The 26,568-nt window shown below is 38.2% G+C and overlaps 1 protein-coding gene across 1 annotated transcript in view; it reads right to left on the bottom strand.

Moving 5' to 3' along the window:
* Positions 1–1,147: 1,147 nt before the first annotated feature.
* klhl8 (kelch-like family member 8) overlaps positions 1,148–26,568 on the bottom strand; it is an 80,500-nt gene continuing 55,079 nt past the window's right edge. Inside the window, exons 7-10 of the mRNA XM_028802288.2 lie at positions 26,180–26,348; positions 13,880–14,039; positions 10,289–10,490; positions 1,148–4,152 (exon numbers count right to left, since the gene is read on the bottom strand). Of these exons, the coding sequence (XP_028658121.1) occupies positions 4,029–4,152; positions 10,289–10,490; positions 13,880–14,039; positions 26,180–26,348 (655 nt within the window). The 3' untranslated portion in view covers positions 1,148–4,028. The remainder of the gene's footprint in view (positions 4,153–10,288; positions 10,491–13,879; positions 14,040–26,179; positions 26,349–26,568) is intronic.

The raw sequence follows: 26,568 nt of genomic DNA, 5'->3' as shown, positions 1-26,568 counted from the left end.
GTCATTTCATCAATTAGTCAGCACTCCCTTCTAGAATTGAGAGCAAATATGAAAGCCTCATCACCGGTCAAGGACTTATTCTGTGGATTTAAGTAGACATAATTGACCATCAATCATAGATGTCCTGCTGAAAGTGAATGGCAGGGAGTTTTCACCAAATGTCAATGAGTAGGTACATTAAATCATGTCAAAGATTATTTTGGAAGATACGGCTAAATAGTATAAAAATTAGAGCCATGGAGGATTTGTCATGCTTGAATATCCATCCCCACAATTCAAATTTAGTAGGTATTTAGACTGGAAAGAAGTTATCTTTATTTGCCAAATTGGGTGGTAGGAATTTCAGCAATTTCACCCTTATGTTGCACAGATGTTACTTGTTTGTTAAAGGTACCTTTGCAATGCAGTGTTATTAATCAAGCCAAAGTTACACCTACATATTTAGTTTAGGTTATTAGTACTGATGTTTCAACGTGGGCAGCGCAGTGTTACAGACGCTGTGTTTGAAATTTTGGGATAGGTTCCTTGATTCCTGTGAAGGGTATTATTAATGCTATAGCATACAAAGAAAATTCCTGCTAAACTATTGCTAGGAACTAAATTCTTAATTTTAAATGCTTCATCGACAGCAAATGGAAGGAATTCAATAATCTTAATATACAGTATTTTGAATGATGCAGTATAGCAAAGTTTTTAAAAGTGGATTGTGACGTTCTGTGCTTGGAAGCTCATCAGAACCATAAATTCAAAAGTATGCCATCCCACTCAGGGCTTATTTTAAGAAGAGTAATGTATCAAATCTACTCTGTATTAAAATAAATTCTGGCAATGTATGTTTGTGCAGCAAACTTTCTTTATCTAACATTGCCATGCTTAACATATAGTTCATCAATGGCAAAACACATTCATTGCAGACTGCAATCTTGTGCTATGATGCAAAAATGAGGGAAAAAAAAACTTTTATTCATAATTGTTTCTTAATCTATTCAAAATTTGACTTTCAAATTATTTGGCATTAAATGTTTAATATTAGTCTGTACCTTGTGTCATTAATGTCATCTTTGCTTTTATTACTACTGTATTCCTTTGACTATTTGTGAAGTACTTTAAGCATGTGCAAGGTGCTATATAAATAAAATTATTCTTATTATTAATCATTGGCATGAATTCAGGTCTGAGTGCAAACCTGGTCAGTGTCTGAATGCAGCTTACATGTTCAGTTCATGTGTACATTGATTCAGTATGCCTAACTTCAGGCACTGTTTTATACATTTTATACACAGAAAATTTTTCATCTCTACTTTTGCTATTATTGTTATTTAGCATAGCTCAAGTAGAGACCTCAGCAGTATCTAAAACAATAAGCAAAGTAAGAATTCCTTGACAGAAATACACTTTCAAAGTTCGGAAATGGGTAGATGACATATAGTTAGTATCAGGAGATATCAAAAATAAATATAAGAGTATGCGTGTGAGGAGACCTTATTGTTTACAAACATAAAATCTCAAAAATAAAAATAGTATTTTTGAAATTAAATAACCATAACCAATTAAACTTGTTGCATGTCAAAGTAATACATGACATAAGAATACACTTACTTGATTCTTGCATTTTTTGATTATACTGGCAGCCTTGAAAAGTCACATTATCCTGAAAAAATTGAATTCCGTCACAGACAGTAAAATTGTATGCATTAAGTTGACAAGTACAATATAAATGATATATAATTTGTCAACTTGCAAAACTGTGTATGTGTGGAAATTTTAGTGAGAAACACAAAACAAATAATATGTGATGAGAGCTAACTTAATTGTTGAAAAACTAAAACTAAATAAAAACTAAAAATGCTGGGTTTAGCAGAGGCAAGGAGAACGCTACCTTCTCAATTGTGCCTAAAGTGAAATTCGGTGGACGAGGGATAATGGACTTGGGGCTGTGCTTGAAAGTTTGGGATAGGTTCCTTGGTTCCAGTGAAGGGTATTATTAATGCTACAGCATACAAAGACATTTTTGACCACTTTGCACTTTCAACTTTGTGGAGGTAGTTTGGGGAAAGCCCTACTGAACACCTTTGGGATGTATTGGAATGCCAACTGAAAGTCGGGTCTTCTTGTCCAACATCAGTACTTGACCTCACAAATACTCTTTTAGCTGAATGGTCACTGATTCCTGTAGGCACACTCCAAAAACTTATGGAAAGCATTCCCAGAAGAGGGAAAGCCATTATAGCTGCAAAGGGGATGCCAATTCCATATTCATGTCCATGGTTTTGGAAAGGGATATCAAAAATATTCATATGGGAGTGATGGTCAGGTGTCCACAAACCTTTGGCCATATAGTGTATTTAAAGGTATAAGTATTTTTATACTGAATCTGGTGCTTCATCTAATAACAAAAGATCAACTATATGAGGTGCTGCTTGCTTCAATTAAAAGAGGATATTAAGACCAAATACATATAAAAAATAATGCTTTGTTTGATCATATCTAAAAACAAATTTTATAATTAGGCATCAGATTTGTATGGCATTATTAGACACAATTTTGGCAACGACATATAGTGCAAACTAATGTCAGATGAAGGGAAAAAAAGATCTGTGAAATGTTTACAGGTGATGATCATCACTCACCACTTTGAATTGTGTTACTTTATCTTCAGAATACCATCAACTTTGCACATTTTTGAAATTAAATACAATGACATTAAATGTTCCTTTCAAATAAAGTAAACCACAACTGTACTACTTAAAGCTACAAACCACCCATCACTAAAAACAATATACAGAAAAAACCTAATTACCAAAGAAATAATAGAGAAAAACTTTTCTAAATAAAGTCTGGTTAAAAAAAGGATTGATTTCAGTGTTCAAATGAGAATCATGTATAAAAACAAAAACACACTATACAGTATCAAGTTTAAAGAAAAAGCTTTCCATTGTACCAAACATACATCATCTTATTTTTTAACCTCAGGATTTGAAAGTGACCTAAAGATTTTTGAGTAGTTGTTTAGGTTTCTCTGACAAGCAAAAACACACACAGAAACAGACCCATTCCTCTAAATGCCACTTTCAGTAAAAGTGCAACAAATATAATATTGTGTTCAGGAAATTAAAGAAAACAAGACAAAACAAAACCAACAAATCAGTGGGTTTTCAGACTATTAGATATAAATACCAACCTAATGCCTTCAGTAAGAAAAACTGCAGTAATGGGGTGCTTATAAAAGTAATTTTATAGTTTTACTATTACCACTACAAAAATAGATTGGTTTGTTTTACCCCCTTGATCTTCAAGAGTCTGATTGTCTTAAATAAAAACAAGAAATAACATCACAGAACTAATATGCAATTACATATTTTAATAATTTTTTATATTTAATAAAAAAAAACCTTAATATGAAGAATAACTTCAAGGCCTCCATATTAAGAAACATTATCATATTATACATCAAATACTGAATGATCACTTCAACAACATACTGAAATAATACCATTGTCAAACTTGCATGGTAAATGTACTGTTATTGGAAAAAGCAAACAATATAATACATAACCAGAAAACAAAACCAGTATACAAAAAAAAAAAAAGACAAACAGTAAACTTTAAATCACCGCCACCAAGGAGGAAATTACTTTTCATAATTTTCTTAGAAAACACAAAACACAGATTCTGACTATATCCTAAAAGGAAAAAAATACAATGCACAAAATTTACGAAATATGTGAAATACACTAAAAAAATACCATTTCCATAAATTATTTTAGAAACAACCTGATTGCTTTTTACATTATATTTAGTAATTCTACTAATGCAAGAAATTGTGAAAAACACCAAATGCCACCACTATTTGTTAACATTTGTAAATTACTAAAGTTTGCTTTCTCAATGATACCTGACAAATATAACAGTGTGCATTTTTCTGCACCAGTAGTCCAACTAATAAAAGTAAACACTGATCACGAAAATCCTACAAAATGTACTCCCTGATACAAAGACAGAAGCATTATAATTATGTAAGACCACGGTCACATGCAGTCTGTAACATTGCTTGATCCTTGGCCCACATCTCGAATCTGGCTAATATGACACCCACATACTGCTACACCTGCACCAGCACGACAGTGTGAAACTGATCCTACCAATTCCCACCTGCAAAAGAAACAGAAAATGACAAAAATATAAAAAATAGAACAGTAAGACATTTCTCAGAAGGAGCAGCAAAATTTCAATCAGAAGATTTATACACGTCATATTCTTCAGAAAAGAATTCTTTGAACGGTGTTATTCAGGACATTTCAGTTATCTCATAAAGAACTATTTATAAAATATTTAGCATGCAAACTTCTGAACAACTTATAACTGTTTTTTTTAGATCAAGAGAAGGAGAACAGTTTCCTTTAAGTCACTGTATACAAACACCTAACATACACCTTGGCTCGCTATTGACTTCATTTGGGTATCATTTTTACCTTGACAAATCCTCTCCTGCCACTCATTTTATTTACATTATTGGACATCACCAAAAAGTGTAACATTTATAATCACAATGTTTCACTACACATGATGAAGAAAAATAGACAAATGTGAAAAACAATCAGCACTCCAGTTATTTCAGGTAACTCATGAGCATAGAGCAGAGCACTGCGTTGGAGGGTGGCTCACTCAGCGTATCTGCAAACACTACAAATCTGGCAATGACTGCAAATGCGAAAATAAACTTCTCTTTCTTTCTTTGTGCTACATGAAAATATGAACATGCATCTGAGATCAAACATGCAGAAGCTAGGAGGATTGATGGCATATGAAACTCGTGTTCTGTTACTTTTAGAGCATGTCTATACAGTTTTCTTTTGTTACATAAAATATGAAATTGAGCCTTTGTACAGATCCTCAATGTATGATGTTTGAGCACCTTTCAAGGGAGTTCCTTTTATCCCCCAACTCTATGTTAATTTCCATATGTTTAATCAGCTAGAAGAAGGTGGGTGTGAGAGACTTGCAGTTTTATTCAAACACGATTAAAAACTACACTGAGAAGAAACACACAGACTGGAGAACATCTACTGTAAAAGCTGAAGTATTGTACAGCTTATGGTAAACGTGCTTAGCTGGAGAAAAAGTCTTAAGGAATTGGACTTACAAAAGGGGGAATGTGCTTTCAAAGACCCAGTTTCCCCTGAGTCATAGTGTCTTATGTTGTTTATGTCACGGTTAAATTAAACTAATTTTTCAGAATGGGTGGTATGACTGAAGAATGCATGCAAAAAAACTTCCCAAAAAGAATAAACAGGTCTTGGTGTTTTGAACTGGTCATTTACATCTGATCCAATAATACTGGTCAGTCCTGTGTATGTATGTTAACACTAGAATCCCTGAAGCCTTCGAAAAAAGTCAATGTCAGGCCACGTTAAATTCCTTCACACCTCTTCATCAGTGTCTCTGTTTTGCAAATGTGTCAATCAGCACAGGCAGCAAGCAGCCTGCTATCCCATCCCCTACCAACGCAGCTGAAGTTCTCCCAGCTCAAGTCTGTTTATCTGGGTGTGAGGTGCCTGGAGTTGTATAGGGTAAATAATATATCATTATTTGGAATACATACATTTCATGTGTGTTCCGTGACTACAACGATCTGGATTAATATAGGATGATAGCAAATGTGAAGCAAGAAATGCGGAACACATACTGTAATAAAAGCAGAAACTTTATTCATGTTATAATAATGACAAAATGCTGATGTGATGTGTATAATGTGTAAAGACTGAAGATTCTAGTGCTAATGTTGTTAGCTGTTGCTAGTAGTGAATTTAATAGAGAGAATTGAAGGTTTTAGGATTTGGTGCTGGCCAGTTCCATCCACGTCATTATCTCTTATAATCTGGAGTATGTATAATATAGATAGATAGATAAGATAGATAGATAGGATAGATAGGATAGATAGATGGATGTAATATCTATCTATTATATAAAAAAATCTTTCGACATGACAAGACTTTTTAGGAGATAAGACATGACTTCTTGGAAAAGATTTGTTCAAGTCCCGCGAGACGAGAATATTGCCATGATATTTTTACAAGTCATGCCCTCCTAGCAACCATTTTCAAACAAGACCACGGTACTCTCACCTCTCAGTATTGTGAATGCTTTTGTCAGACACACTTCCTGCGCTCTCAGCTCTTATAAATTTTAACGTTTTCCTCACTTTAAGTTTCCAATTAAAGAAGACGTATTATGTCCAAATCGTATTGAAGATTTTCATCACGAAGGGTTATCAACAGAAGAAATGAGTACACAGCAATCCTAGCACCTAGAAACGAGGAAGTCAAATGAATTTACTCCAAAAATATAGATTGGTAACATGGCAAAATGGTTAAATACGTATCAATAGACTATGCTGAAACAGTTGGTGGTGATCGTGCGGAAGATGAAAACAACAACTTACAATATCACAAAGAATATCTATAACTTAACACCGTCCAGTCTTCCACCGCACAAATTACTGTAGAAAGAAGGATGTATCCAAGAAAGGTAATGTAATACATCACCTGCGGATAACATTAGATGCCAAAGGAGATCTTGATATGCCATTCATATTAAAACGTTAACAGTTTCCTGTTAGAATAGCTTTTGCAAAGACAACAAATCTCAGAGCCAAACATTCGAAAAAGTTGTTTTATTTAATAGAGAGAAAGAAACGAAATGCAATCATGGGCAGTTATATGTCACACGAATGCAAATATAACAATTCACATGAAAATTAAAATCCATTTAAATTGTACATCCACATCCCCATACATAAGTGGCAGAACTGCAAAGAGGCCAGCATGTAGTGTTGGCCAGGGGGCTGGCGAGTGAAGCGAGCAGGGGGCAAAGCCCCCTAGTATATTATATATAAAACATATACTTTGTTATCAATTATGATTGCAGAACAGAATAGAACATGTTCAGAAATGCTCTTAGTGACTGAATTTCATGGCTGTACATTTGACTTTGCAAGTAACAACTGCATCAAGATATTTCATGTGAAGTTCTCAGTTTTCATTTCACTTCCTCAAAACAGTACACACATGTTAACATAAAATTTATCGGAAAGACTACTAAAATTACTTTTAAGGTGTTTAGAAGCTATTTCAAACATTTAGGAGAATAAAAACAGAGCAGTTTTTAGTAAAAACTTAGTCACATATTGCAACTCATTGTGCTATAACTTCTGTGTACAACATAAATATGAGTATTACTTGGAGGATGAGTTAATACTTAGAGGAAACTCTGTCCTTTACCTTTATAAATGGAATATGAATATTGAGTGAAATATAAAAAAAAGGTTAGTTAAATCAAAAACAGATGAAAATGGCCAAAAATTAGACTGAGCTTAGAGTTTTAAAGTATATATGACCAAATAAAATCATACAATAAAAATGATATTCTGTGTTTCTTCTTGTTTGTTTTTTTATTTGTGAATCTTAAACGTGAACTGCTTTACTGAAGTGGAATAAGCAATTTTGACCTTACCATGTTGACATTTGTTTGGAACTCCATAACCCTCTTCCATGTTCCTCCACAGATGATATAAAACATACCAAAAACAAAAGTCTCGCAAGAAACATACAGCCACCTATATACTGTTGGCATGAATTTATGGGGCGGAGTAGTGGCTCTGAGGCTAAGGATCTGCGCTGGTATCCTGAAGGTTGCCGGTTCGAATCCCCGTCACTGCCAAAAGAGATCCTACTCTGCAGGACCCTTGAGCAAGACCCTTAACCTGTAATTGCTCCAGGGGCGCTGTACAATGGCTGACCCTGCGCTCTAACCCCAAGGGGTATGCGAAAACTAACAAATTTCTAATACGAGAAATCGTATAAGACGAAATAAAGAACAAATTTGCTTGTATACAATACAAATGAGACAGAACACAAGTATATATTTCAATTTATGAATATTACTTCTCCAAGTATTATTCTTTAAATGAACTCTATAGTGTTCTACTATACTAGAGGTTCTGTAATTTAAGAATTGTAAAGGAGGATTCAGAGGACAGACATCTCGGATGGTTTGGTTAGTGGTACCATCCCTGCAGAAATGTCGTTATAACAGAAGACAGAAGGCGACTGCTTCTGAGACCCATGTGTTTCTCCCAAAACACTTAGTGTCAACATCCCTCTGGCATGGCTTCCATTTGGATACCTGTAAGGCTGCATCAGAGTTAAACTTCTGGTGGGCAGCTATTTTTGGTATCTTTGGGTGCCACTAGACAGAGCTACTAGGGGTGAGCTTTCAGCCAGGGGGAAGCCGTACCACACCCAGAAGTGTTTCCAGGTTACAGTACTGATGTGCCAGAACTACTCCTGGGTCCAGGTTAAAATGGTGCGCTCCCCCTTCCCCAGGTGAGTCACAGGCAGGCCAAGCTATCCTGGGAGGAGTGGAAGACAAAGAAAAGAAGAAGGAATTGATAAGGAAGAACTGTTAAAGGACAAATCTTGTAAGAAGGTATATGATTAAATCAAATACTTTATTTGAATCCAGGACTGAGTTTGGAGTAGTTGTATCAAGCGTTTGAGGATCATTGACTCTCTAAAGGCCACACAACTATTAACCTATTCATTGCTAATCCTGATGTGAGGTCCTGAAGAATTTTTTAGTGTGTCAATATTTTTAATTGTTACTTGTACCACAATTTAAAATTTTAGCATAATCATAGGTTTGTTAATTACACACTGTACAGTGTACACTATGAGCTTTTTAATGTTGTATTGTGGAGGTGGCATTTAAGCATGAATGAATGTATGGGCAAATTACAACCTGCAGGCCAAATCCAGCCACAGGCATGGATTGTGCAGTCTACATGGCAACTTGCATAAATGTATAATATTTCAGTCCTCGTGCGGTGTTCTCAACAAGATCAATCTACGGTTAGCTGGAATAAGTGTGGTAAAGTGGTCATACAAAGTCATCTAAAAATAAATAAATAAGCCATTATGTATGGGAACAGTCTGTATTGCTGTTACATAAAGGGGTAATTGTGTATGTTTTAGGCTGCTGGTTTACCTTCGCCTTCTGTGTGTTTTTAAAGAATATGAGTTTGCATAGCAATGTTTTCATCAGCAATGGATTTAGATGGAAGTAGCAGCTGTGAAGGAGAAATTGTGGGTGTTGAGCGCAATTTTCAAATGTGAGTGAAGAAATTTATCGGGAGGAAGGTTTTTCAGCAGCAGATTGACCAAAATGGATTATTCTTGTACTTTACTGTGTTTGGAGAGACAAGGACTAAAATGCACAACAGCAATGCAACCATCCATTCAGGCAATTGGCATGTTTTTCAATTTTTCATTGGTGGCACTCCAGCCACTGAAAGAACAAAAAAACAACTTCACAATAATCTAAATCAGCTGCAACAGGGAAAATATGCCCACACTCTTTTCTGAACGTTATTCCTTAAAATTGGGACAATGAACGTTAGTTCGTCATTTTTTTCCTCATGGATTTGAATCAAACTTTCAGTACTTTAATAGCAACTGAAGATTAAAAAAATCTCTCACAATGCCTCATGTGAACAATGTTCCAAAATTCTTTTAGCCGATGTTAACTAAATGCAAATGCATTAGTAAACTTATTTTTAAAGTTTATCAAAATTTTTCTTTAGTTGATTTCTACAGCACTGTACATTATTCAGGATTTGTTGCCAATGCTGTTATTTAGTAGAATATACAGTTGTGAAAGGTCTTTTCATAGAAGCAAGCAGTTTCATATTTATGACTCAAACAATGTCATAGCTAAATGACTTTGCTTGACAATTATTCTTTTGCTAGTGTTTAATCATTGCTATTAATAGCTTTTAATAAAAAAGTCTTTTTTAATAAAACCATTTCTTGAAAGTTAATAATGGCCATTAATGTTTGCTGAACTGCATGGGTTCATTGGAATACCTAGATATTTATATAGAGACTGAAACTTTGACTCTCCATCAAAAATGTTTGCTTACTCAGGATTACGCTATTAATGACCTTACTGAAGACTGAAATATTGAAGATTAAATCATTAAATAATCAGGAACAAAGGCATCTTCTTTATGGATTAAGAATAATATTCTACACAATTAAGAGAACAACTGCTTCAAATCTCAGACTGAGTCCTCACATTGTGATGAATGAGTGCTTACAGCAGAGTATGCTAAGTGACCTTAAGATATGTGAGGAAAAGTGGACATGTCATATGATGAGCTGGAAAGATTTTGACATACATATGCAGCCATAAACCATTATTAATCTGCATTAAAATATATTATACTCACCTGTTCAGAATGGGGTCATAGGCTTCCACAGTATTTAAATAGATGTTTCCATTATGTCCTCCGACAGCAAATATTTTACCCATAAGAGTTGCAACACCAACCCCTCCTCGAGGTGTAGTTAGTTCTGCCACATATTCCCAGCAATGGGTTCGAGGATCAAAACGCTCTACAGAGCTCAAAGGTGAGTTGTCATCAAAACCTCCTGAAACAAGAACACCGCCACTTCATTTTTAAAATAAAACAAAAATTGAGTTGCAAACTGTAAAAAATAATCTAATGTGAGGATCACAAATTATTTGTGAACAATTTCCAAATAGTTGTGCATACTCAATTTAAAAATGGAAGCGACTACCAAAAAATATTACTGTTGAAGAATTATTTTGCAAAACCTAATCCATTTTTGCACATTTACCTGATTAGAACAATATAAGCTGAAAGCATATTCATGCCTAAAGAGACTTTTTAAAGGCCAATTCTGTCAATAGAGAACTTATACTCCAAAGTACCATTTTTATTACATTCTTCTCAGGTCACTGACTGAATTCAAAGTATGGTATAATAAACATAATTAATACATTTACACATTCATGGCAAAGATGAAGATATTATTGAATGTAAATATATTTGCTTGTTTTTAGCAAATGTTAGGGATGTCTGTCATACAAACAAAAGGTTTTTGTGATTATCTGAAAAGTCATGCTGTCAGAATTGCTAAACCCCAGTTATCAGTTAAAGACACCACTTTTACAGGAAAAACACTAGTCTAATGAATTATTAATTGGCCATCAAAGTCTTAGGTACATAAAAAAGGCAAAAAAGGCAAAAATCAAAGCAAACTTTATTGTCATCTCAACCATATACAAGTATACAGATACACGAAATTGCGAAGCTCAGGGTGCACAGTATAACAACATGAAGTGCAAATAATAAATTAAAAATAGAATTAAAATTTTAATTTAAAATTAAAACACAAACAAGACATTGTGCAAAGACAAGATAAAGAAGTAGCAGCAATATTGACGTGTAGTAAGTAATATGAACATTGATGCAATGTATGGTATTTGCAATCTGGATACATAAATAGTTAATAGATATGTAATATAATAAATAAATAGATATAGATAATACAGAAATTAGTGTATGATAATAGGTGTTTAAGACGTGTAAACAATGACAGGTCAGAATGTTTCATAGCAGTTTAAAAGGGAAAACTGTAGCTGAAAAAATGTCAGGCAATCTTGATACATAATTAAGAGCTTATGTATGTATGTTTATTTTGGTGTTTTGCAGGGAAAATATAACCAACATCATTTCTTGTCACCATTTTGTAGCTTGTATTGTTGTAATGTGATTGTTGTGCCTCTAAAACGCCTGCTGTGGCTTTGGTTTTTTAATCCTGGCAATCACGGTACTAAAGAGAAGGCATCAACAGTGTCTTGAGCACAGATATTGGGTTCATCATATTCTGCTGAAAAAAAATGAATTGTGGCTCTTTTTCTCATCCTGAAAAATTCCAGGATTACACATGGATGTCGATAAGCATAGTATAGTGAAATGTCCTAGTGTCTTTATGACATTATTTTCCATTTCAATTTAGATTTTTTAATGTTAAGTCATACTAAGCGGATGTCAGTTTCTACTCAGGTCTGTACAGAATTATGCAAAAACATATTATAATCTTTATAATAATAGGTCTGAGCTCATACTTTCTAGAGGGGAGAGAAAATTCTGTTAGTAATTGGTTGTAACAAATTTCAGATCGTAATGGCAAGTTCATGCAAGATTGTTTATAGAAGAATAAATAAAAGGTTTTTATACTTTCAAGAAAGACTGCCTATTTCCTCTATTATTTAAAAAGGCAATATAAAAGCAAATATTTATAAAATTGAGCTTTTTTGCATGTCTTTTTAAGTTTAATCTGTTATGGGTAAGCCCAATATTTTAGTTTGTCTTTCACACATTCATTTGCCCTTGTGTTGTTATGTGAAGTATTATATATTATGAGATACCAGAGACTGCTGGGGCAAACATGATTATGTTAAAATCTCTCTCTACAACATTTTACAGTCTTATAACACATTACAATATATGCTAATATATTTATATTTTTCTATGTATATCTAGAAAAAAAAATAAAAACAGGGACATCTTCACTAATGATTCCATTTTTGTTGGATCTTTGTGTGATTTTATTGCAATACTTCCCGAACACAACATGATATTGACATGATTTTTACTTGAAAAGAATTTAAAAAAAAAAACATAACAAATGCATAAAAAATCACCACATTTAGGTGTTTATTAGGGAATCCATTCCCGGACGGGTTTATCCATTCCCAGGAATTCGGGAATCCCACATTTTATTCCCGGGTATCCCGGGCTCCCGGGGATGACACAGTGCACGGGCATCTCACATGTGAACAGTTTTAGAACAACCGACACTTATTTTTAATAAAACTACTGCAATATGTTGACACAAATAAAAGACTAACCTTATCTACAAGCAGTTCATGCTGTCATACAGGTACATATATCTTTAGTTGCGGTAATAAGAGCGTAAAAAGTACAACGTCCTCACAGGTGGCGCAGTGGTAGTGCTGCTACTTTGCAGTAAGGAGACTGTGGAAGATTGTGGGTTCGCTTCCCGGTTCCTCCCTGTGTGGATAGCACTTTGAGTACTGAGAAAAGCACTATATAAATGTAATTAATTATTATTATTATTATTAACATGCCCAGCGTGCGGTCTTCCAGGCAAGAGCGCACCTTCATGCAGAAGTACACCAGCCGCTGAGAAAGCATGCTCTGCCTCCATTGAAGTAGGCGGCACAATCATCAGATACTGATACACTTGTTCTAAACAACGCCCGCGCTTGCCGTTGCTCTGAAATACTGCAGTTTCAGCTTTTACTAACTTGTCATCATTCTGTGATGGCAAGTTTCTTGGCACAGATAATGCGGATGAAACAGACTGACACATTGCAATTTCAAGTTGCTTTTCAAAGTTGTTGTCTGATGAAGTGCAAGCTGAAGCAATGGCGCCACCTTAATTATTTTCAACTATAACTCTGTTATTTCTTGATCCATTTTTACACGCTATATATGCAAGCTTGGTCGTTCCCGTTTTCCCGGGAATTACAGCAGTTTCATTCCCGAGAATGCGGGAATGAAAAATGTCCAGGAATGGATTCCCTAGTGTTTATGTTGACCACAATAACTAATACATGTATGTTTGAAAACGTTAAGATTTTTATGTTTGCTGCTCAATTACTCTTTAATTGTTGATCATAACAAAAATGTGTTCCCTTTTTTCTGAATGCTCATTTTATGAATAGCAAAAAATGTCCTATTCTGTTTTTCTCTAGGGCAAATAAACAGCAAGCAAATGACTCATTTTTGACGAAGTCTGTGCTTGAGACGGAATAACAAAAGACTTTTGAGATGAGAAGACTTTGTGGGGATCTGCGAAGGGGGACAAGAGTGTTTGCCTTTATTACTGATTGCTTTCTAAAACGTATAGTAAAGAATTTGTAAAGAACAAATTGCCATCTGCACAACTAAAAAAAAAAAAAAAAATCCTTGTCAGTCACTTACCAACCACATACAAACAGCCGTTAAGTTCACTAACACCATTGCCAGCTCTTCGTTGACCCATCTCTTTCAACTCAATCCACTTGTCTAAATGAGGATTATATTGTTCAATGCTAGACAAAGAGGCCACACCATCATTTCCACCCACAGCATAAACATAATTCTGAAAAAAGAAAAAACAAAAACAAAAAAAAAAAATTTACCTATAGCTTTACTTATTTCCTTCCAACAACTACATCACTGTCTGTGTGTATTTAACCTTACACTACAGTGCTCTATTTATTATTACTTTATCAAACACTTTAGCATGAGTGGACTTACAAACATGCAGTCATATGAAAATATTTGGGAACCCCTCTTAATTCTTTGGATTTTTGTTTATCATTGGCTGAGCTTTCAAAGTAGCAACTTCCTTTTAATATATGACATGCCTTATGGAAACATTAGTATTTCAGCAGTGACATTAAGTTTATTGGATTAACAGAAAATATGCAATATGCACCACAACAAAATTAGACAGGTGCATAAATTTGGGCACTCCAACAGATATTACATCAATACTTAGTTGAGCCTCCTTTTGCAAATATAACAGCCTCTAGACACCTCCTATAGCCTTTGATAAGTGTCTCCATTCTGGATGGAGGTATTTTTGACCATTCTGCCATACAAAATCTCTCCAGTTCAGCTAAATTTGATGGCTGCCGAGCATGGACAGCCTGCTTCAAATCATCCCATAGATTTTCGATGATATTCAAGTCAGGGGACTGTGACGGCCATTCCAGAACATTGTACTTCTCCCTCTGCATGAATGCCTTTGTAGATTTCGAACTGTGTTTTGGGTCATTGTCTTGTAAGAATATCCAACCCCTGAGTAACTTCAACTTTGTGACTAATGCTTGAAAATTATCCTGAAGAATTTGTTGATATTGGGTTGAATTCATCCGACCCTTGACTTTAACAAGGGCCTCAGTCCCTGAACTAGCCACACAGCCCCACAGCATGATGGAACCTCCACCAAATTTGACAGTAGGTAGCAGGTGTTTTCTTGGAATGCGGTGTTGTTCTTCTGCCATGCAAAGCGCTTTTTGTTATGACCAAATAACTCAATTTTTGTCTCATCAGTCCAAAGCACTTTGTTCCAAAATGAATCTGGCTTGTCTAAATGAGCATTTGCATACAACAAGTGACTGTTTGTGGTGTGAGTGCAGAAAGGGCTTCTTTCTCATCACCCTGCCATACATATGTTCTTTGTGCAAATTGCGCTGAATTGTAGAACGATGTACAGATACACCATCTGCAGCAAGATGTTCTTGCAGGTCTTTGGAGGTGATCTGTGGATTGTCTGTAACCATTCTCACAATCCTGCACATATGCCGCTCCTGTATTTTTCTTGGCCTGCCAGACCTGGGTTTAACAGCAACTGTGCCTGTGGCCTCCCATTTCCTGATTACATTCCTTACAGTTGAAACTGACAGTTTAAATCTGAGATAGCTTTTTGTAGCCTTCCCCTAAACCATGATACTGAACAATCTTTGTTTTCAGATCTTTTGAGAGTTGCTTTGAGGATCCCATGCTGTCACTCTTCAGAGGAGAGTCAAAGGGAAGCACAACGTGCAATTGACCCCATTAAATACCTTTTCTCATGATTGGACACACCGGTCTATGAAGTTCAAGGCTTAACGAGATAATCCAACCAATTTGGTGTTGCAAGTAGTATTGAGCAGTTACATGCATTTAAATCTGCAAAATTACAAGGGTACCCAAATTTTTGCAAAGCCAGTTTTTCACATTTGATTTAATTTCATACAACTAAATACTGCTTCACTAAAAATCTTTGTTCGGAAAACATCCCAGTACTCAGATGTTCCTAGGAAATGAAAGACATTCCACTGTTATCTTTTTTGTTTGAAAGTAGAGTAAATTATTATGCAGGCTGAGAGGGGTTCCCAAACTTTTTCATATGACTGTACAAAAAGACAATGAATTCATCTAAATGTATGACAAAAATACCAAACCAACAGGCAAGGAGGAGGAAAAGGGCAATAAAACTTATTATGGCAGAAGAAAATCTACTATGTGGTATGGATTTGTTAAAAAAAATAAATAAATATACTGGTATGCTAAAAATTTTGTGGAAACTTGCAAACATTTTTAAATATGAAAAGTGTGAAAAGCTTGAAAATATGTACAAAAGGAACAGAAGAAAAAACTAAATGTTACTTTAAGTAAGTGGTCTTAGCAACTTAAAAGCTAATGCTTTTGTGTATGGACTTGTATGTGTACTGTGTGTTATAACTGAGCCTTCTGCTATGAAAAATATTACACAGAGTGATAGCAGTTCACCTCAATTGGCGAGAAAAAGATGGCTCTGCCTCCCTGTCACTGTGCTTTGAATTAAGTGGGTTTGACAATATATGTACGTTTAAAGCTGTTGAAATAGGGAGAGAGAGCAGAAATTGTTGTCGTCTTCTTCTTGGTTTTCTTGGCAGTTGCATATGAGAGAGAGACACACACAGAGACAATCTGAGCTTACATTGGCAAACCAGAGAGGTTAATATCTGCTATCAAATCTGAGTAGAGAGGTGTTAATCGCTTTGACAGGCACGTGATTGTGCACAATTAATGATCAGTTAATTTGTTTGAAAAATATATTTCAGTCATAAAAGTATATATAAACTAGGGGGCTTCGCTCGCCAACCCCTAAACCCATCCAGCCTGCACTAGACACCAGCCACTTCGCGTCTGTGCCGCTCGCGTTGTGAAGGGGGGGGCTGAACACACCCCAAGGAGACGCTGTCACTCCTCCGATATGACATCCCCTCTTAAACGGTGATACCATGGGAAAGACATACAGTTTGCTTCTTTTTACCTCCTCTTTGCTGGAACTGCTCACTTCTGTCATTTCACTTCTGTCCATATATTTGATCTATTTTCACTTTTACCTTTTCATCAATATCGCACTGAATTTTGATTCTGTGTTTGGAATTATATTGTGACAACGCAACATATAACTGCCCATGACTGAAAATACGATTCTCTCTCTACAAGGAATGTGTCTGACAATAGCATTCACACAACTGAGATATGATTGAACCGTGTGCGTGGTTATGTGGGCAGGACTTTTCCAAATCTCTTTGCATAAGCTCTTGTCTCACGGGGCTTCTGGACCCAGGCATGGTTGCATCTCTTGACACGAACACTCGTCTCGTGGGATGTGAAAGTGTCTCTCTGAGACAATCGGGTCTCGTCTCCTTCCAAGATTTTTTTTATAATAGAGAGATACATCATACTGGTATCTACCAAAATAGTCCAAATTTTTTATTATTTTGTGATATGGATTTCATGCCATATTTATTTCCCAAACTGTATATTTTGTCGAGCCTGAATAGCCCAAGTGGTTTTAGGACTACCTTTAGGTAGAAAAGAATGCCACTACTGCATTAGGCTGTGCAGACATTACTGCATGTGATATAAGCAAACAGTTTAAGAACCAAGTAGATGCTTAAAATACACTATATCAACAACAAAAAACTTGTTACAAGATTTTAAAATAAATCAACTGGAACAGTAACTGAAACTATTCAACATTCTAAATAGGAGCTGCACAGAGGGCTACGATGACCGTCTGGCTAAATGAGCATCGGTCTAATTTTATTGCAGATGTCAGATTTTATTAAACAATCAGTTTCAGATTTTCAGTTCCATCTGTTAATTGTGGTGTGTCTGTTGACATGGCTGCAACATTAAATTCCTCATAATGACACTTATCTGAAAGTCTTCAAACTATTAAGAGCATCCTTTAAAATTAGAAAATTCCAACTTAGAAAATAAATAATAAATAATGAAATATGTACCAGATTTCAAAGTTCAGAGTCAAGTTTGCAGTGTTCAGTAACAAGAAAACCAGAATTAAAAAGTATCCTACATCTGTGGAATGCAAAGACGAGACAATTGCAATCCCGACAAGTAACCTGACAACATAAAAGACAACTCTGGAATTTCTTAGGCTACCTATTTTCTTCTACAGTTGTTGCAGGATGCATTTCATTCTGTGATACTAGAAGACTGAGAAAACCGAAATATTTAAAAATTGCAGAATTTTCAGGAAGACTGAAACTCCTGTACAGAGATTCAGACTTAGCAGACTAACTATAACACGCTGAAAAGGCATTGACCTACCAGAGATTATATTTGCATATGCACCTTATCATTCTTGAAAGGCTTCATTAATTTCCAACAGTGGTCTGTCAGCATCCAGTTACAGACTAGGGAAGTAAACCATTTTAAAAGCAAGTTAAAAAATATTTAAGTCAGTAAGTATTACATTGTTAGTTTGGTTGGTACTATAAATCAGGAAGGGAAGGGATAAATGTTTTTTATTTTCTTTCAGCATTTTTGCCCAAATACATAGTGAAGTATAAGATACAGTTTAACTTTTATACTGTGAAAGTTTAAAGTGAATGCTGGCTCTTTGTGAAAAAATCATGTTTTTATTTCCATCAACTTAATTAAAACAGATAAGAATATGAAAGTTAGTGTCTTCCTTTTGGTGTTTGTCCAAGAAGGTGAATGATTATCTACTGAGATTAACTGAATCTTCAGGTTTAACCTACTACACTTACAAAAGTAAGCCATAACTGTTGATACCCAGTCACTTTGCAGGAATTGCAACATTGTTCACATAAGGAGGAGTGGCACCCAGCAAATATATATAGATCAACAAAAACAGGATCGTGAAAAATGTTCTCTTTCTTTAAATATAGTGTACTTCATCAGCTAAGAGCGTTGGGGAGGTCAATTGATATACATATTATATACATATAAATATTTGGACAGAGACAACTTTTTTATAATTTTGGTTCTGTACATTACCACAATGAATTTTAAATGAAACAACTCAGATGCAGCTGAAGTGCAGACTTTCAGCTTTAATTCAGTGAGGCAACTAAAGCATTTTTTTTTAACACAATCCCTTCATTTCAGGGGCTCAAAAGTAATTTGACAATTGACTCAAAGGCTATTTCATGGGCAGGTGTGGCAAGTCTGTCGTTATGTCATTATCAATTAAGCAGATAAAAGGCCTGGAGTTGATTTGAGGTGTGGTGCTTGCATGTGGAAGATTTTGCTGTGAACAGACAACATGCGGTCAAAGGAGCTCTCCATGCAGGTGAAAGAAGCCATCCTTAAGCTGCGAAAACAGAAAAAAACCCATCCGAAGAAGTGGAAAATTCTTGAATGGCCAAGTCAGTCACCTGATCTTAACCCAACTGAGCATGCATTTCACTTGTTGAAGACTAAACTTCGGACAGAAAGGCCCACAAACAAACAAACAGCAACTGAAAGCCGCTGCAGTAAAAGCCTGGCAGAGCATTAAAAAGGAGGAAACCCAGCATGTGGTGGTGTCCATGAGTTCAAGACTTCAGGCTGTCATTGCCAGCAAAGGGTTTTCAACCAAGTATTAGAAATGAACATTTTATTTCCAGTTATTTAATCTGTCCAATTACTTTTGAGCCCCTGAAATGAAGGGATTGTGTTAAAAAAAATGCTTTAGTTGCCTCACATTTTTATGCAATCATTTTGTTCACCCCACTGAATTAAAGCTGAAAGTCTACACTTAAATTGCATTTCAGTTATTTCATTTCAAATTCATTGTGGTAATGTACAGAACCAAAATTAGAAAAAAGTCTCTGTCCAAATATTTATGGACCTAACTGTAAATGCCCATGAACAACACAACATTAATTTTGGGAATGACTTCATGACAGTCGGTATACACTACATACAATTGGTCAAAAATTGCTTTAGTCTACAAGTTGCTCTGGAAAATTTGTCAGGTCAATGAGCACTTCAATTACACATGACTAGATGAATACTGTACAACATTTAAAACAAAAAATTAATCAAATAACAAAGTGGAAAAGTTATGTTTCTAACATGTTTGTTTCATACAGCACCACAAAACACTTGAGAAAGTCCGGGCACTTAAGAATATTACAGAATTTTCTATGTGCATTAATTACTGTAACAGACAAAAGGATTACGTTTACAAATACTCTCTTAAACAAACAGTCCCAAATTTCCACAATACACCAATCTTCCCAACCCAAGTCAGATGCTAATAAGCGCTTATCGAGTCAGGTGCTTGACGAACTGCCCATATAGCATGCAGCTAAACAAAACATTTGTTTTGTATTAATTTTCATGCAACAGTCCAATTATTCACTTGAGCCCGATAATGCTTTTAGCATAACACATTTATATAGCGCCTTTATCATGCTCAATCTTGAGTAATCACCCCACCATCATGCAAATCAATTTTGCATGATGGGGGGTGATTATTGTTAGGGAAGAAGGGAGATAAGTTTGCCAGAATGAGATGTACCATGCCACTCCATAACATTTCTGCAGTTTGTATTTTGTCATTTTAAAATAAATGCCTCTCTGAACACATTACAGTAAATTAACCTAGTGACATCAGAACTTTATTTTAAGAGAATCTGTTCCAAACATACAATATTCCTGAAAACATCTGAAAAGCTGAACTTAATACTGTAAGCGTAATGCTATATGTACTCCATGAAAGAACAATACTGCACCAGACTCTGATGAGATATCACAGAAACATATACTGTGTAAGCTGTTTGGAACCAACAATATGATTCTCATTAGCTATGCTCCATTTGTCAAAGCCTGACATTTATACAAATGGAAGTCTCTCTCCAAGATTTAGTCAATTGATTGCCCAGTTTTAGTCAGAAATTAATACCACACACAAAAGTTGGTTCTGTTTTCTCAAGACTAACCATGTGGAGTAACAGGAGACTGCACAGTATTACTGAATTTCTCTCTATTTCCAAGCTGCCTACTGGAATATTTTTCAACAATCTAAACTGGTTTTATTTTTGGCAAGTACACCACCCTATGTGAATGCATGAAGCTTTTTATTAATATAAGATTTTATTTTTTTACTACCCTTAAGTGCCCATGACAGTACGCAATATTTCCAACAATTTTTGCTCTTATAACTTCTAGTCAGGTAGTCGGACATCTCTGTGCATCCAAACAGGTTTTATTTTGTCTTAAGGGCAGGCTGTGTGTGTACAAGCTAATGAGCTTTCACCTGGAAGTAATAAAATCAACACACTACAAAATGAATGGACCTTCGATCCTCAAAGGAAGGTGTTTCTTATGAAAGATGCTCTTTAAATTCATGGCAAGTACTCTGTACCGTGAAAGCTGCCTAGCTAGGAGATGGGCCACAGTGTTTTAGCAAGGTGCTTAACGGCTCTGTAGTCAACCTAACCACTCGCTTTGAAATGTGTGGCAGTATACTGCTGTCTCATTGTTTCTCGTTCATTGTCAGTGAAACCGTTCCCATTTTTAGCTTCATGGTGAAATGAGACCACAGATCTTCCTGTTAGTGTGGCATAATGGTGTGCATGACTTTGTTTTGTGAACAGAGTATATGGCTTTTGTTTGCAATGAAAATGACCAGTCTGGTGTGAAGACCCATGGTGTATGCCTGCTCTTTTCCTGACAGGCGTGGTGAACACCTGCACAGCTGTTCGTTTCCTGACAGCCATGGTGGACACCTGCCCCACCGATTACCATGGGAAGGACATACGGTCCAATTTCGGTGCCAGGGTAGCCCACACCTCTATTTGATTGCTACAGGAGCATGCATTACATCATAAGCTCTTGATTAAGATCAAGATTCAAGCCCCAGTGCTTTTCAAGTTTTTGAATGACAGATGGACAAGGCTTATTTTTTTGTACATAGATATCATTCATAAATATATTTGAAAATGTACAGGTGCATAGTGGAGGCCAACCTCACTAGGTGCAGCACATCCTAATACAACACTTGCTCAGCCCATGATCATAAAGCACTGAAAAGGGTGGTGAAGGCGGCACAGAATATTACCAGCATCAAACTGCCTTCTGTTCAGGATATATTACAACACGTGTTGCCTTAGAAAGGCAAACAGTATAATTAAAGAACTCAGCCATCCTGTATAGTCATTTTTCTCATTCCTTCCTTCTGGCAAACAGTATAGGGCCATCAGTAATCGCACTAGCAGATTCAGGGCTAGTTTCTAATCATAAGTTGCAGTAATAGTAATAATAATAATACATTTATATTGCGGTTTTCAATACTCTCAGCGCTTTACACAGTGGGTGGGAAGCCACTTCAACCACCACTAATGTGCAGCATCCACCTGGATGATGTGATGGCAGCCATTTTGCACCAGTACGCTCAGCACACATTAGCTTTTAGGTGGTGATGTGGCGAGTAACAGTTAGCCAATCAGAGACAGGGGATGATTAGGGGACCAGAATGACCTGGCTGTAGTGAACAATTTAGCCAGGACATTGGGATACATCATGCTCTTTACGAAGAATGCCCAAAGATCTTTTATGAACACAAGACCCAGGACCTTGGTTTTACATCTCATCCAAAGGACAATGCCATTTTTACAGCACAGTGTCCCCGTCACTGAACTGGGACATTGGGATCCACATTCAGACTACAGGGTGGGCACCCCCTGCTTTTTCCTGCGTGGTCTCCCATCAAAGTACTGGCCAGGCCCAAACATGCTTAAATAAGACTTGTAGCCAACAAGAAATAAAAAACGTAGAAGTGGGAATAGAAACATGAGGTTTGTTGGCTAACGAAACAAAAAAAGTATAATGTGCATATATTATAATGCAGATTGTCACAGATAGACTCTAAACAGCAAGAAGTTCCTAAGAATTAAAGTGTAAGGAAGTGCATATATAGTACCCAGAGAGTTGGCAACAGTGCATATATATGGTATAGTAAGTTATCACAAAATCAGTCCTGTATTTGGACAGCTATGTGTGTAGAAGTACTGGAAATGGGCAATGTAATTTAAAGTGCATTATGTGCATAGGCTCACCACCTATGGGAGGGGCCAAGGAGGTCAGGTGCAGTGTGAGTTGGTTGGTGGCCGAAGACGGGGACCTTGGCGGTCCGATCCTCGGCTACAGAAGCTGGCTCTTGGGATGTGGAATGTCACCTCTCTGAAAGGGAAGGATCCTGAGCTTGTGCGCGGGGTTGAGAGGTTCCAGCTAGATATAGTCAGGATCACCTTGACGCACAGTTTGGACTCTGGATCCAACCTCCTTGAGAGGGGCTGGACTCTGTACCACTCTGGAGTTGCCCCTGGTGAGAGGCGCCGAGTGGGTGTGGGCATACTTATTGCCCCCTGACTTGGAGCCTGTACATTGGGGTTTACCCCGGTGGACGAGAGGGTAGCCTCCCTCCGCCTTAGGGTGGGGGGACGGGTCCTAACTGTTGTTTGTGCATATGCACTGAAGAGCAGTTCGGAGTACCCACCCTTTTTGGAGTCCCTGGACGGGGCGGAAAAGAGGGCATACCTTCTGGGGACTCCCTCGTACTGCTGGGAGACTTCAATGCTCATGTGGGCAATGACAGTGAGACCTGGAAGGGCGTGATTGAGAGGAATGGCCCCCCCGATCTGAACCCGAGTGGTGTTTTGTTATTGGACTCCTGTGCTCGTCACGGATTGTCCATAACAAACACCATGTTCAAGCATAGGGGTGTTCATATGTGCACTTGGCACCAGGACGCCCTAGGCCTCAGTTCGATGATCGACTTTGTGGTCGTGTCATTGGACTTGCGGCCACATGTCTTGGACACTCAGGTGAAGAGAGGGTCAGAGATGTCAAATGATCACTACCTGGTGGTGAGTTGGCTTCGATGGTGGGGGAGGATGTCGGTCAGGCCTGGTAGGCCCAAACGTTTTGTGAGGGTCTGCTGGGAACATCTGGCAGAGCTCCCTGTCAGAAGTAGTTTCAACTCCTACCTCCGGCAGAACTTCGACCACATCCCGAGGGAGGTGGGGGACATTGAGTCCAAATGGGCCATGTTCCGTGCCTCTATTGTTGAGGCGGCTGACCGGAGCTGTGGCCGTAAGGTGGTCGGTGCCTGTCGTGGCGGCAATCCCCGAACCCGTTGGTGGACACCGGCGGTGAGGGATGCTGTCAAGCTGAAGAAGGAGTCCTACTGGTCCCTTTTGTCCTGTGGGACTCTGGAGGCAGCTAATAGGTACTGGCAGGCCAAGTGGAATGCTGCTTCGGTGGTTGCTGAGGCAAAAACTCAGGCATGGGAGGAGTTTGGGGAGGCCATGGAGAACGACTTTCGAACAGCTTCGAGGAGATTCTGGTCCACAGTCCGGCATCTCAGGAGGGGGAAGCAGTGCAGTGTCAACACTGTATATGGTGGGGATGGTGCGCTGCTGACCTCGACTTGGGATGTTGTGGGTCGGTGGGGGGAGTACTTCGAAGACCTCCTCAATCTCACTAACATGCCTTCCAATGAGGAAGCAGAGCCTGGGGACTCAGAGGTGGGCTCCCCCATCTCTGGGACTGAGGTCACCGAGGTGGTCAAAAAACTCCTTGGTGGCAGGGCCCCGGGGGTGGATGAGATACGCCCGGAGTTTCTCAAGGCTCTGGATGTTGTAGGGCTGTCTTGGTTGACACGTCTCTGCAACATTGCATGGACATCAGGGACAGTGCCTCTGGATTGGCAGACCGGGGTGGTGGTCCCCCTCTTTAAGAAGGGGGACCGGAGGGTGTGTTCCAACTACAGAGGGATCACACTCCTCAGCCTCCCTGGAAAAGTCTATTCGGGGGTTCTGGAGAGGAGGGTCCGTCGGATAGTCAAACCTCGGATTCAGGAGGAACAGTGTGGTTTTCGTCCTGGTCGCGGAACAGTGGACCAGCTCTATACTCTTACCAGAGTCCTGGAGGGTGCATGGGAGTTCGCCCAACCAGTCTACATGTGTTTTGTGGACTTGGACAAGGCGTTCGACCATGTCCCTCAGGGAATCCTGTGGGGGGGGTGCTCCGGGAGTATGGGGTACCGGACCCCCTGATAAGGGCTGTTCGGTCCCAGTACAAATGGTGTCAGAGCTTGGTCCGCATTGCTGGCAGTAAGTCGAACCCGTTTCCAGTGAGAGTTGGACTCTGCCAGGGCTGCCCTTTGTCACCGATTCTGTTCATAACTTTTATGGACAGAATTTCTAGGCGCAGCCAGGGTGTTGAGGGGGTCCGGTTTGGTGGACTCAGGATTTGGTCACTGCTTTTTGCTTCATCAGGCTGTGATCTTCAACTCTCTCTGGTTCGGTTCACAGCTGAATGTGAAGCGGCTGGGATGGGAATCAGCACCTCCAAATCCGAGACCACGGTCCTCAGCCGGAAAAGGGTGGAGTGCCCTCTCAGGGTTGGGAGCGAGATCCTGCCTCAAGTGGAGGAGTTCAAGTATCTCGGGGTCTTGCTCACGAGTGAGGAAAGAATGGAGCGTGAGATCGACATGCGGATCGGTGCGGCGTCCGCAGTGATGCGGGCTCTGCATCGGTCTGTCGTGGTGAAAAAGGAGCTGAGCCATAAGGCGAAGCTCTCAATTTACCAGTCGATCTATGTTCCTACCCTCACCTATGGTCATGAGCTATGGGTAGTGACCGAAAGAACGAGATCACGAATACAAGCGGCTGAAATGAGTTTCCTCCGCAGGGTGTCTGGGCTCTCCCTTAAAGATAGGGTGAGAAGCTCAGTCATCCAGGAGGGGCTCAGAGTAGAGCCGCTGCTCCTCCACATCGAGAGGAGTCAGATGAGGTGGCTCGGGCATCTGATCAGGATGCCTCCTGGACACCTCCTTGGTGAGGTGTTCCGGGCACGTCCAACCGGGAGGAGGCCCCGGGGAAGACCCAGGACACGCTGGAGGGACTATGTCTCCCGGCTGGCCTGGGAACGCCTCGGGATTCTCAAGGAAGAGCTAGAAGAAGTGGCCAGGGAGAGGGAAGTCTGGGTATCTCAGCTCAAGCTGCTGCCCCCGCAACCCAACCTCGGATAAGCGGAAGAGGATGGATAGATGGATTATGTGCATGTGTGAGATCCTTTTCGTCTTTGATTTGCATTTACCCATCACATATAAATAACAAGTTTTATAGTTTATTTAAAATGTGCAACAAAAGTTTTTTAAAAGCCAAGTGAATAGACCAAGCTGCCGCTGAAGTGCACAGCCATGTAAACAGTCATATTAAAAATTAAAACTTGAAACATGCAATATATACTTGCTGTGTGGACCTTGGACTAAACATGTTTAGGGATCTAGTATTTTTTTTTTTTTTGCTTGTTTGGGTCCTATGATTTGATTAACTCGGACATAAATGAAAAAGAACATCCATATACCAGGATGTCTAATATATACAGTGCCATATATAATAATATGTGATTAACCATTTATGTTAAACTTACCCCAAGAGCAACAGAGCCAACACCCCCTCGTGGAGTAATCATCGAGGCTGCAGAAGTCCAACGATCAGATTCAATGTCATATCTTTCCACATCATTAAAACAGGAATTGTCATCCAAGCCACCAATCGCATAAATAGGTCCACCTAATGCTGCTAAGGCAATTCCTCTCCTGTTGAGGGAAGGGGTAGTATTGCAAACAAAATTTTATAAAACTTTTTTTCTATCTTTATGATGTATAAATAGTATTATAACCTAAAGGGACCAGAATGAAACTGAGGAAATGCTGCTATATTCAAGACTGAGCGCTTCCTTCATGGAAGGAGAGAGGATGGAAGGAAGGAAGAATAAAGGAAGGAAAATGCAGATATAAACCAGATGATCATGTTCAA

The sequence above is a fragment of the Erpetoichthys calabaricus genome, chromosome 5 (genome assembly GCF_900747795.2).
Source record: "Erpetoichthys calabaricus chromosome 5, fErpCal1.3, whole genome shotgun sequence".
Lineage (NCBI taxonomy): Eukaryota > Metazoa > Chordata > Cladistia > Polypteriformes > Polypteridae > Erpetoichthys > Erpetoichthys calabaricus.
This window is presented reverse-complemented; position numbering and strand designations above follow the sequence as displayed.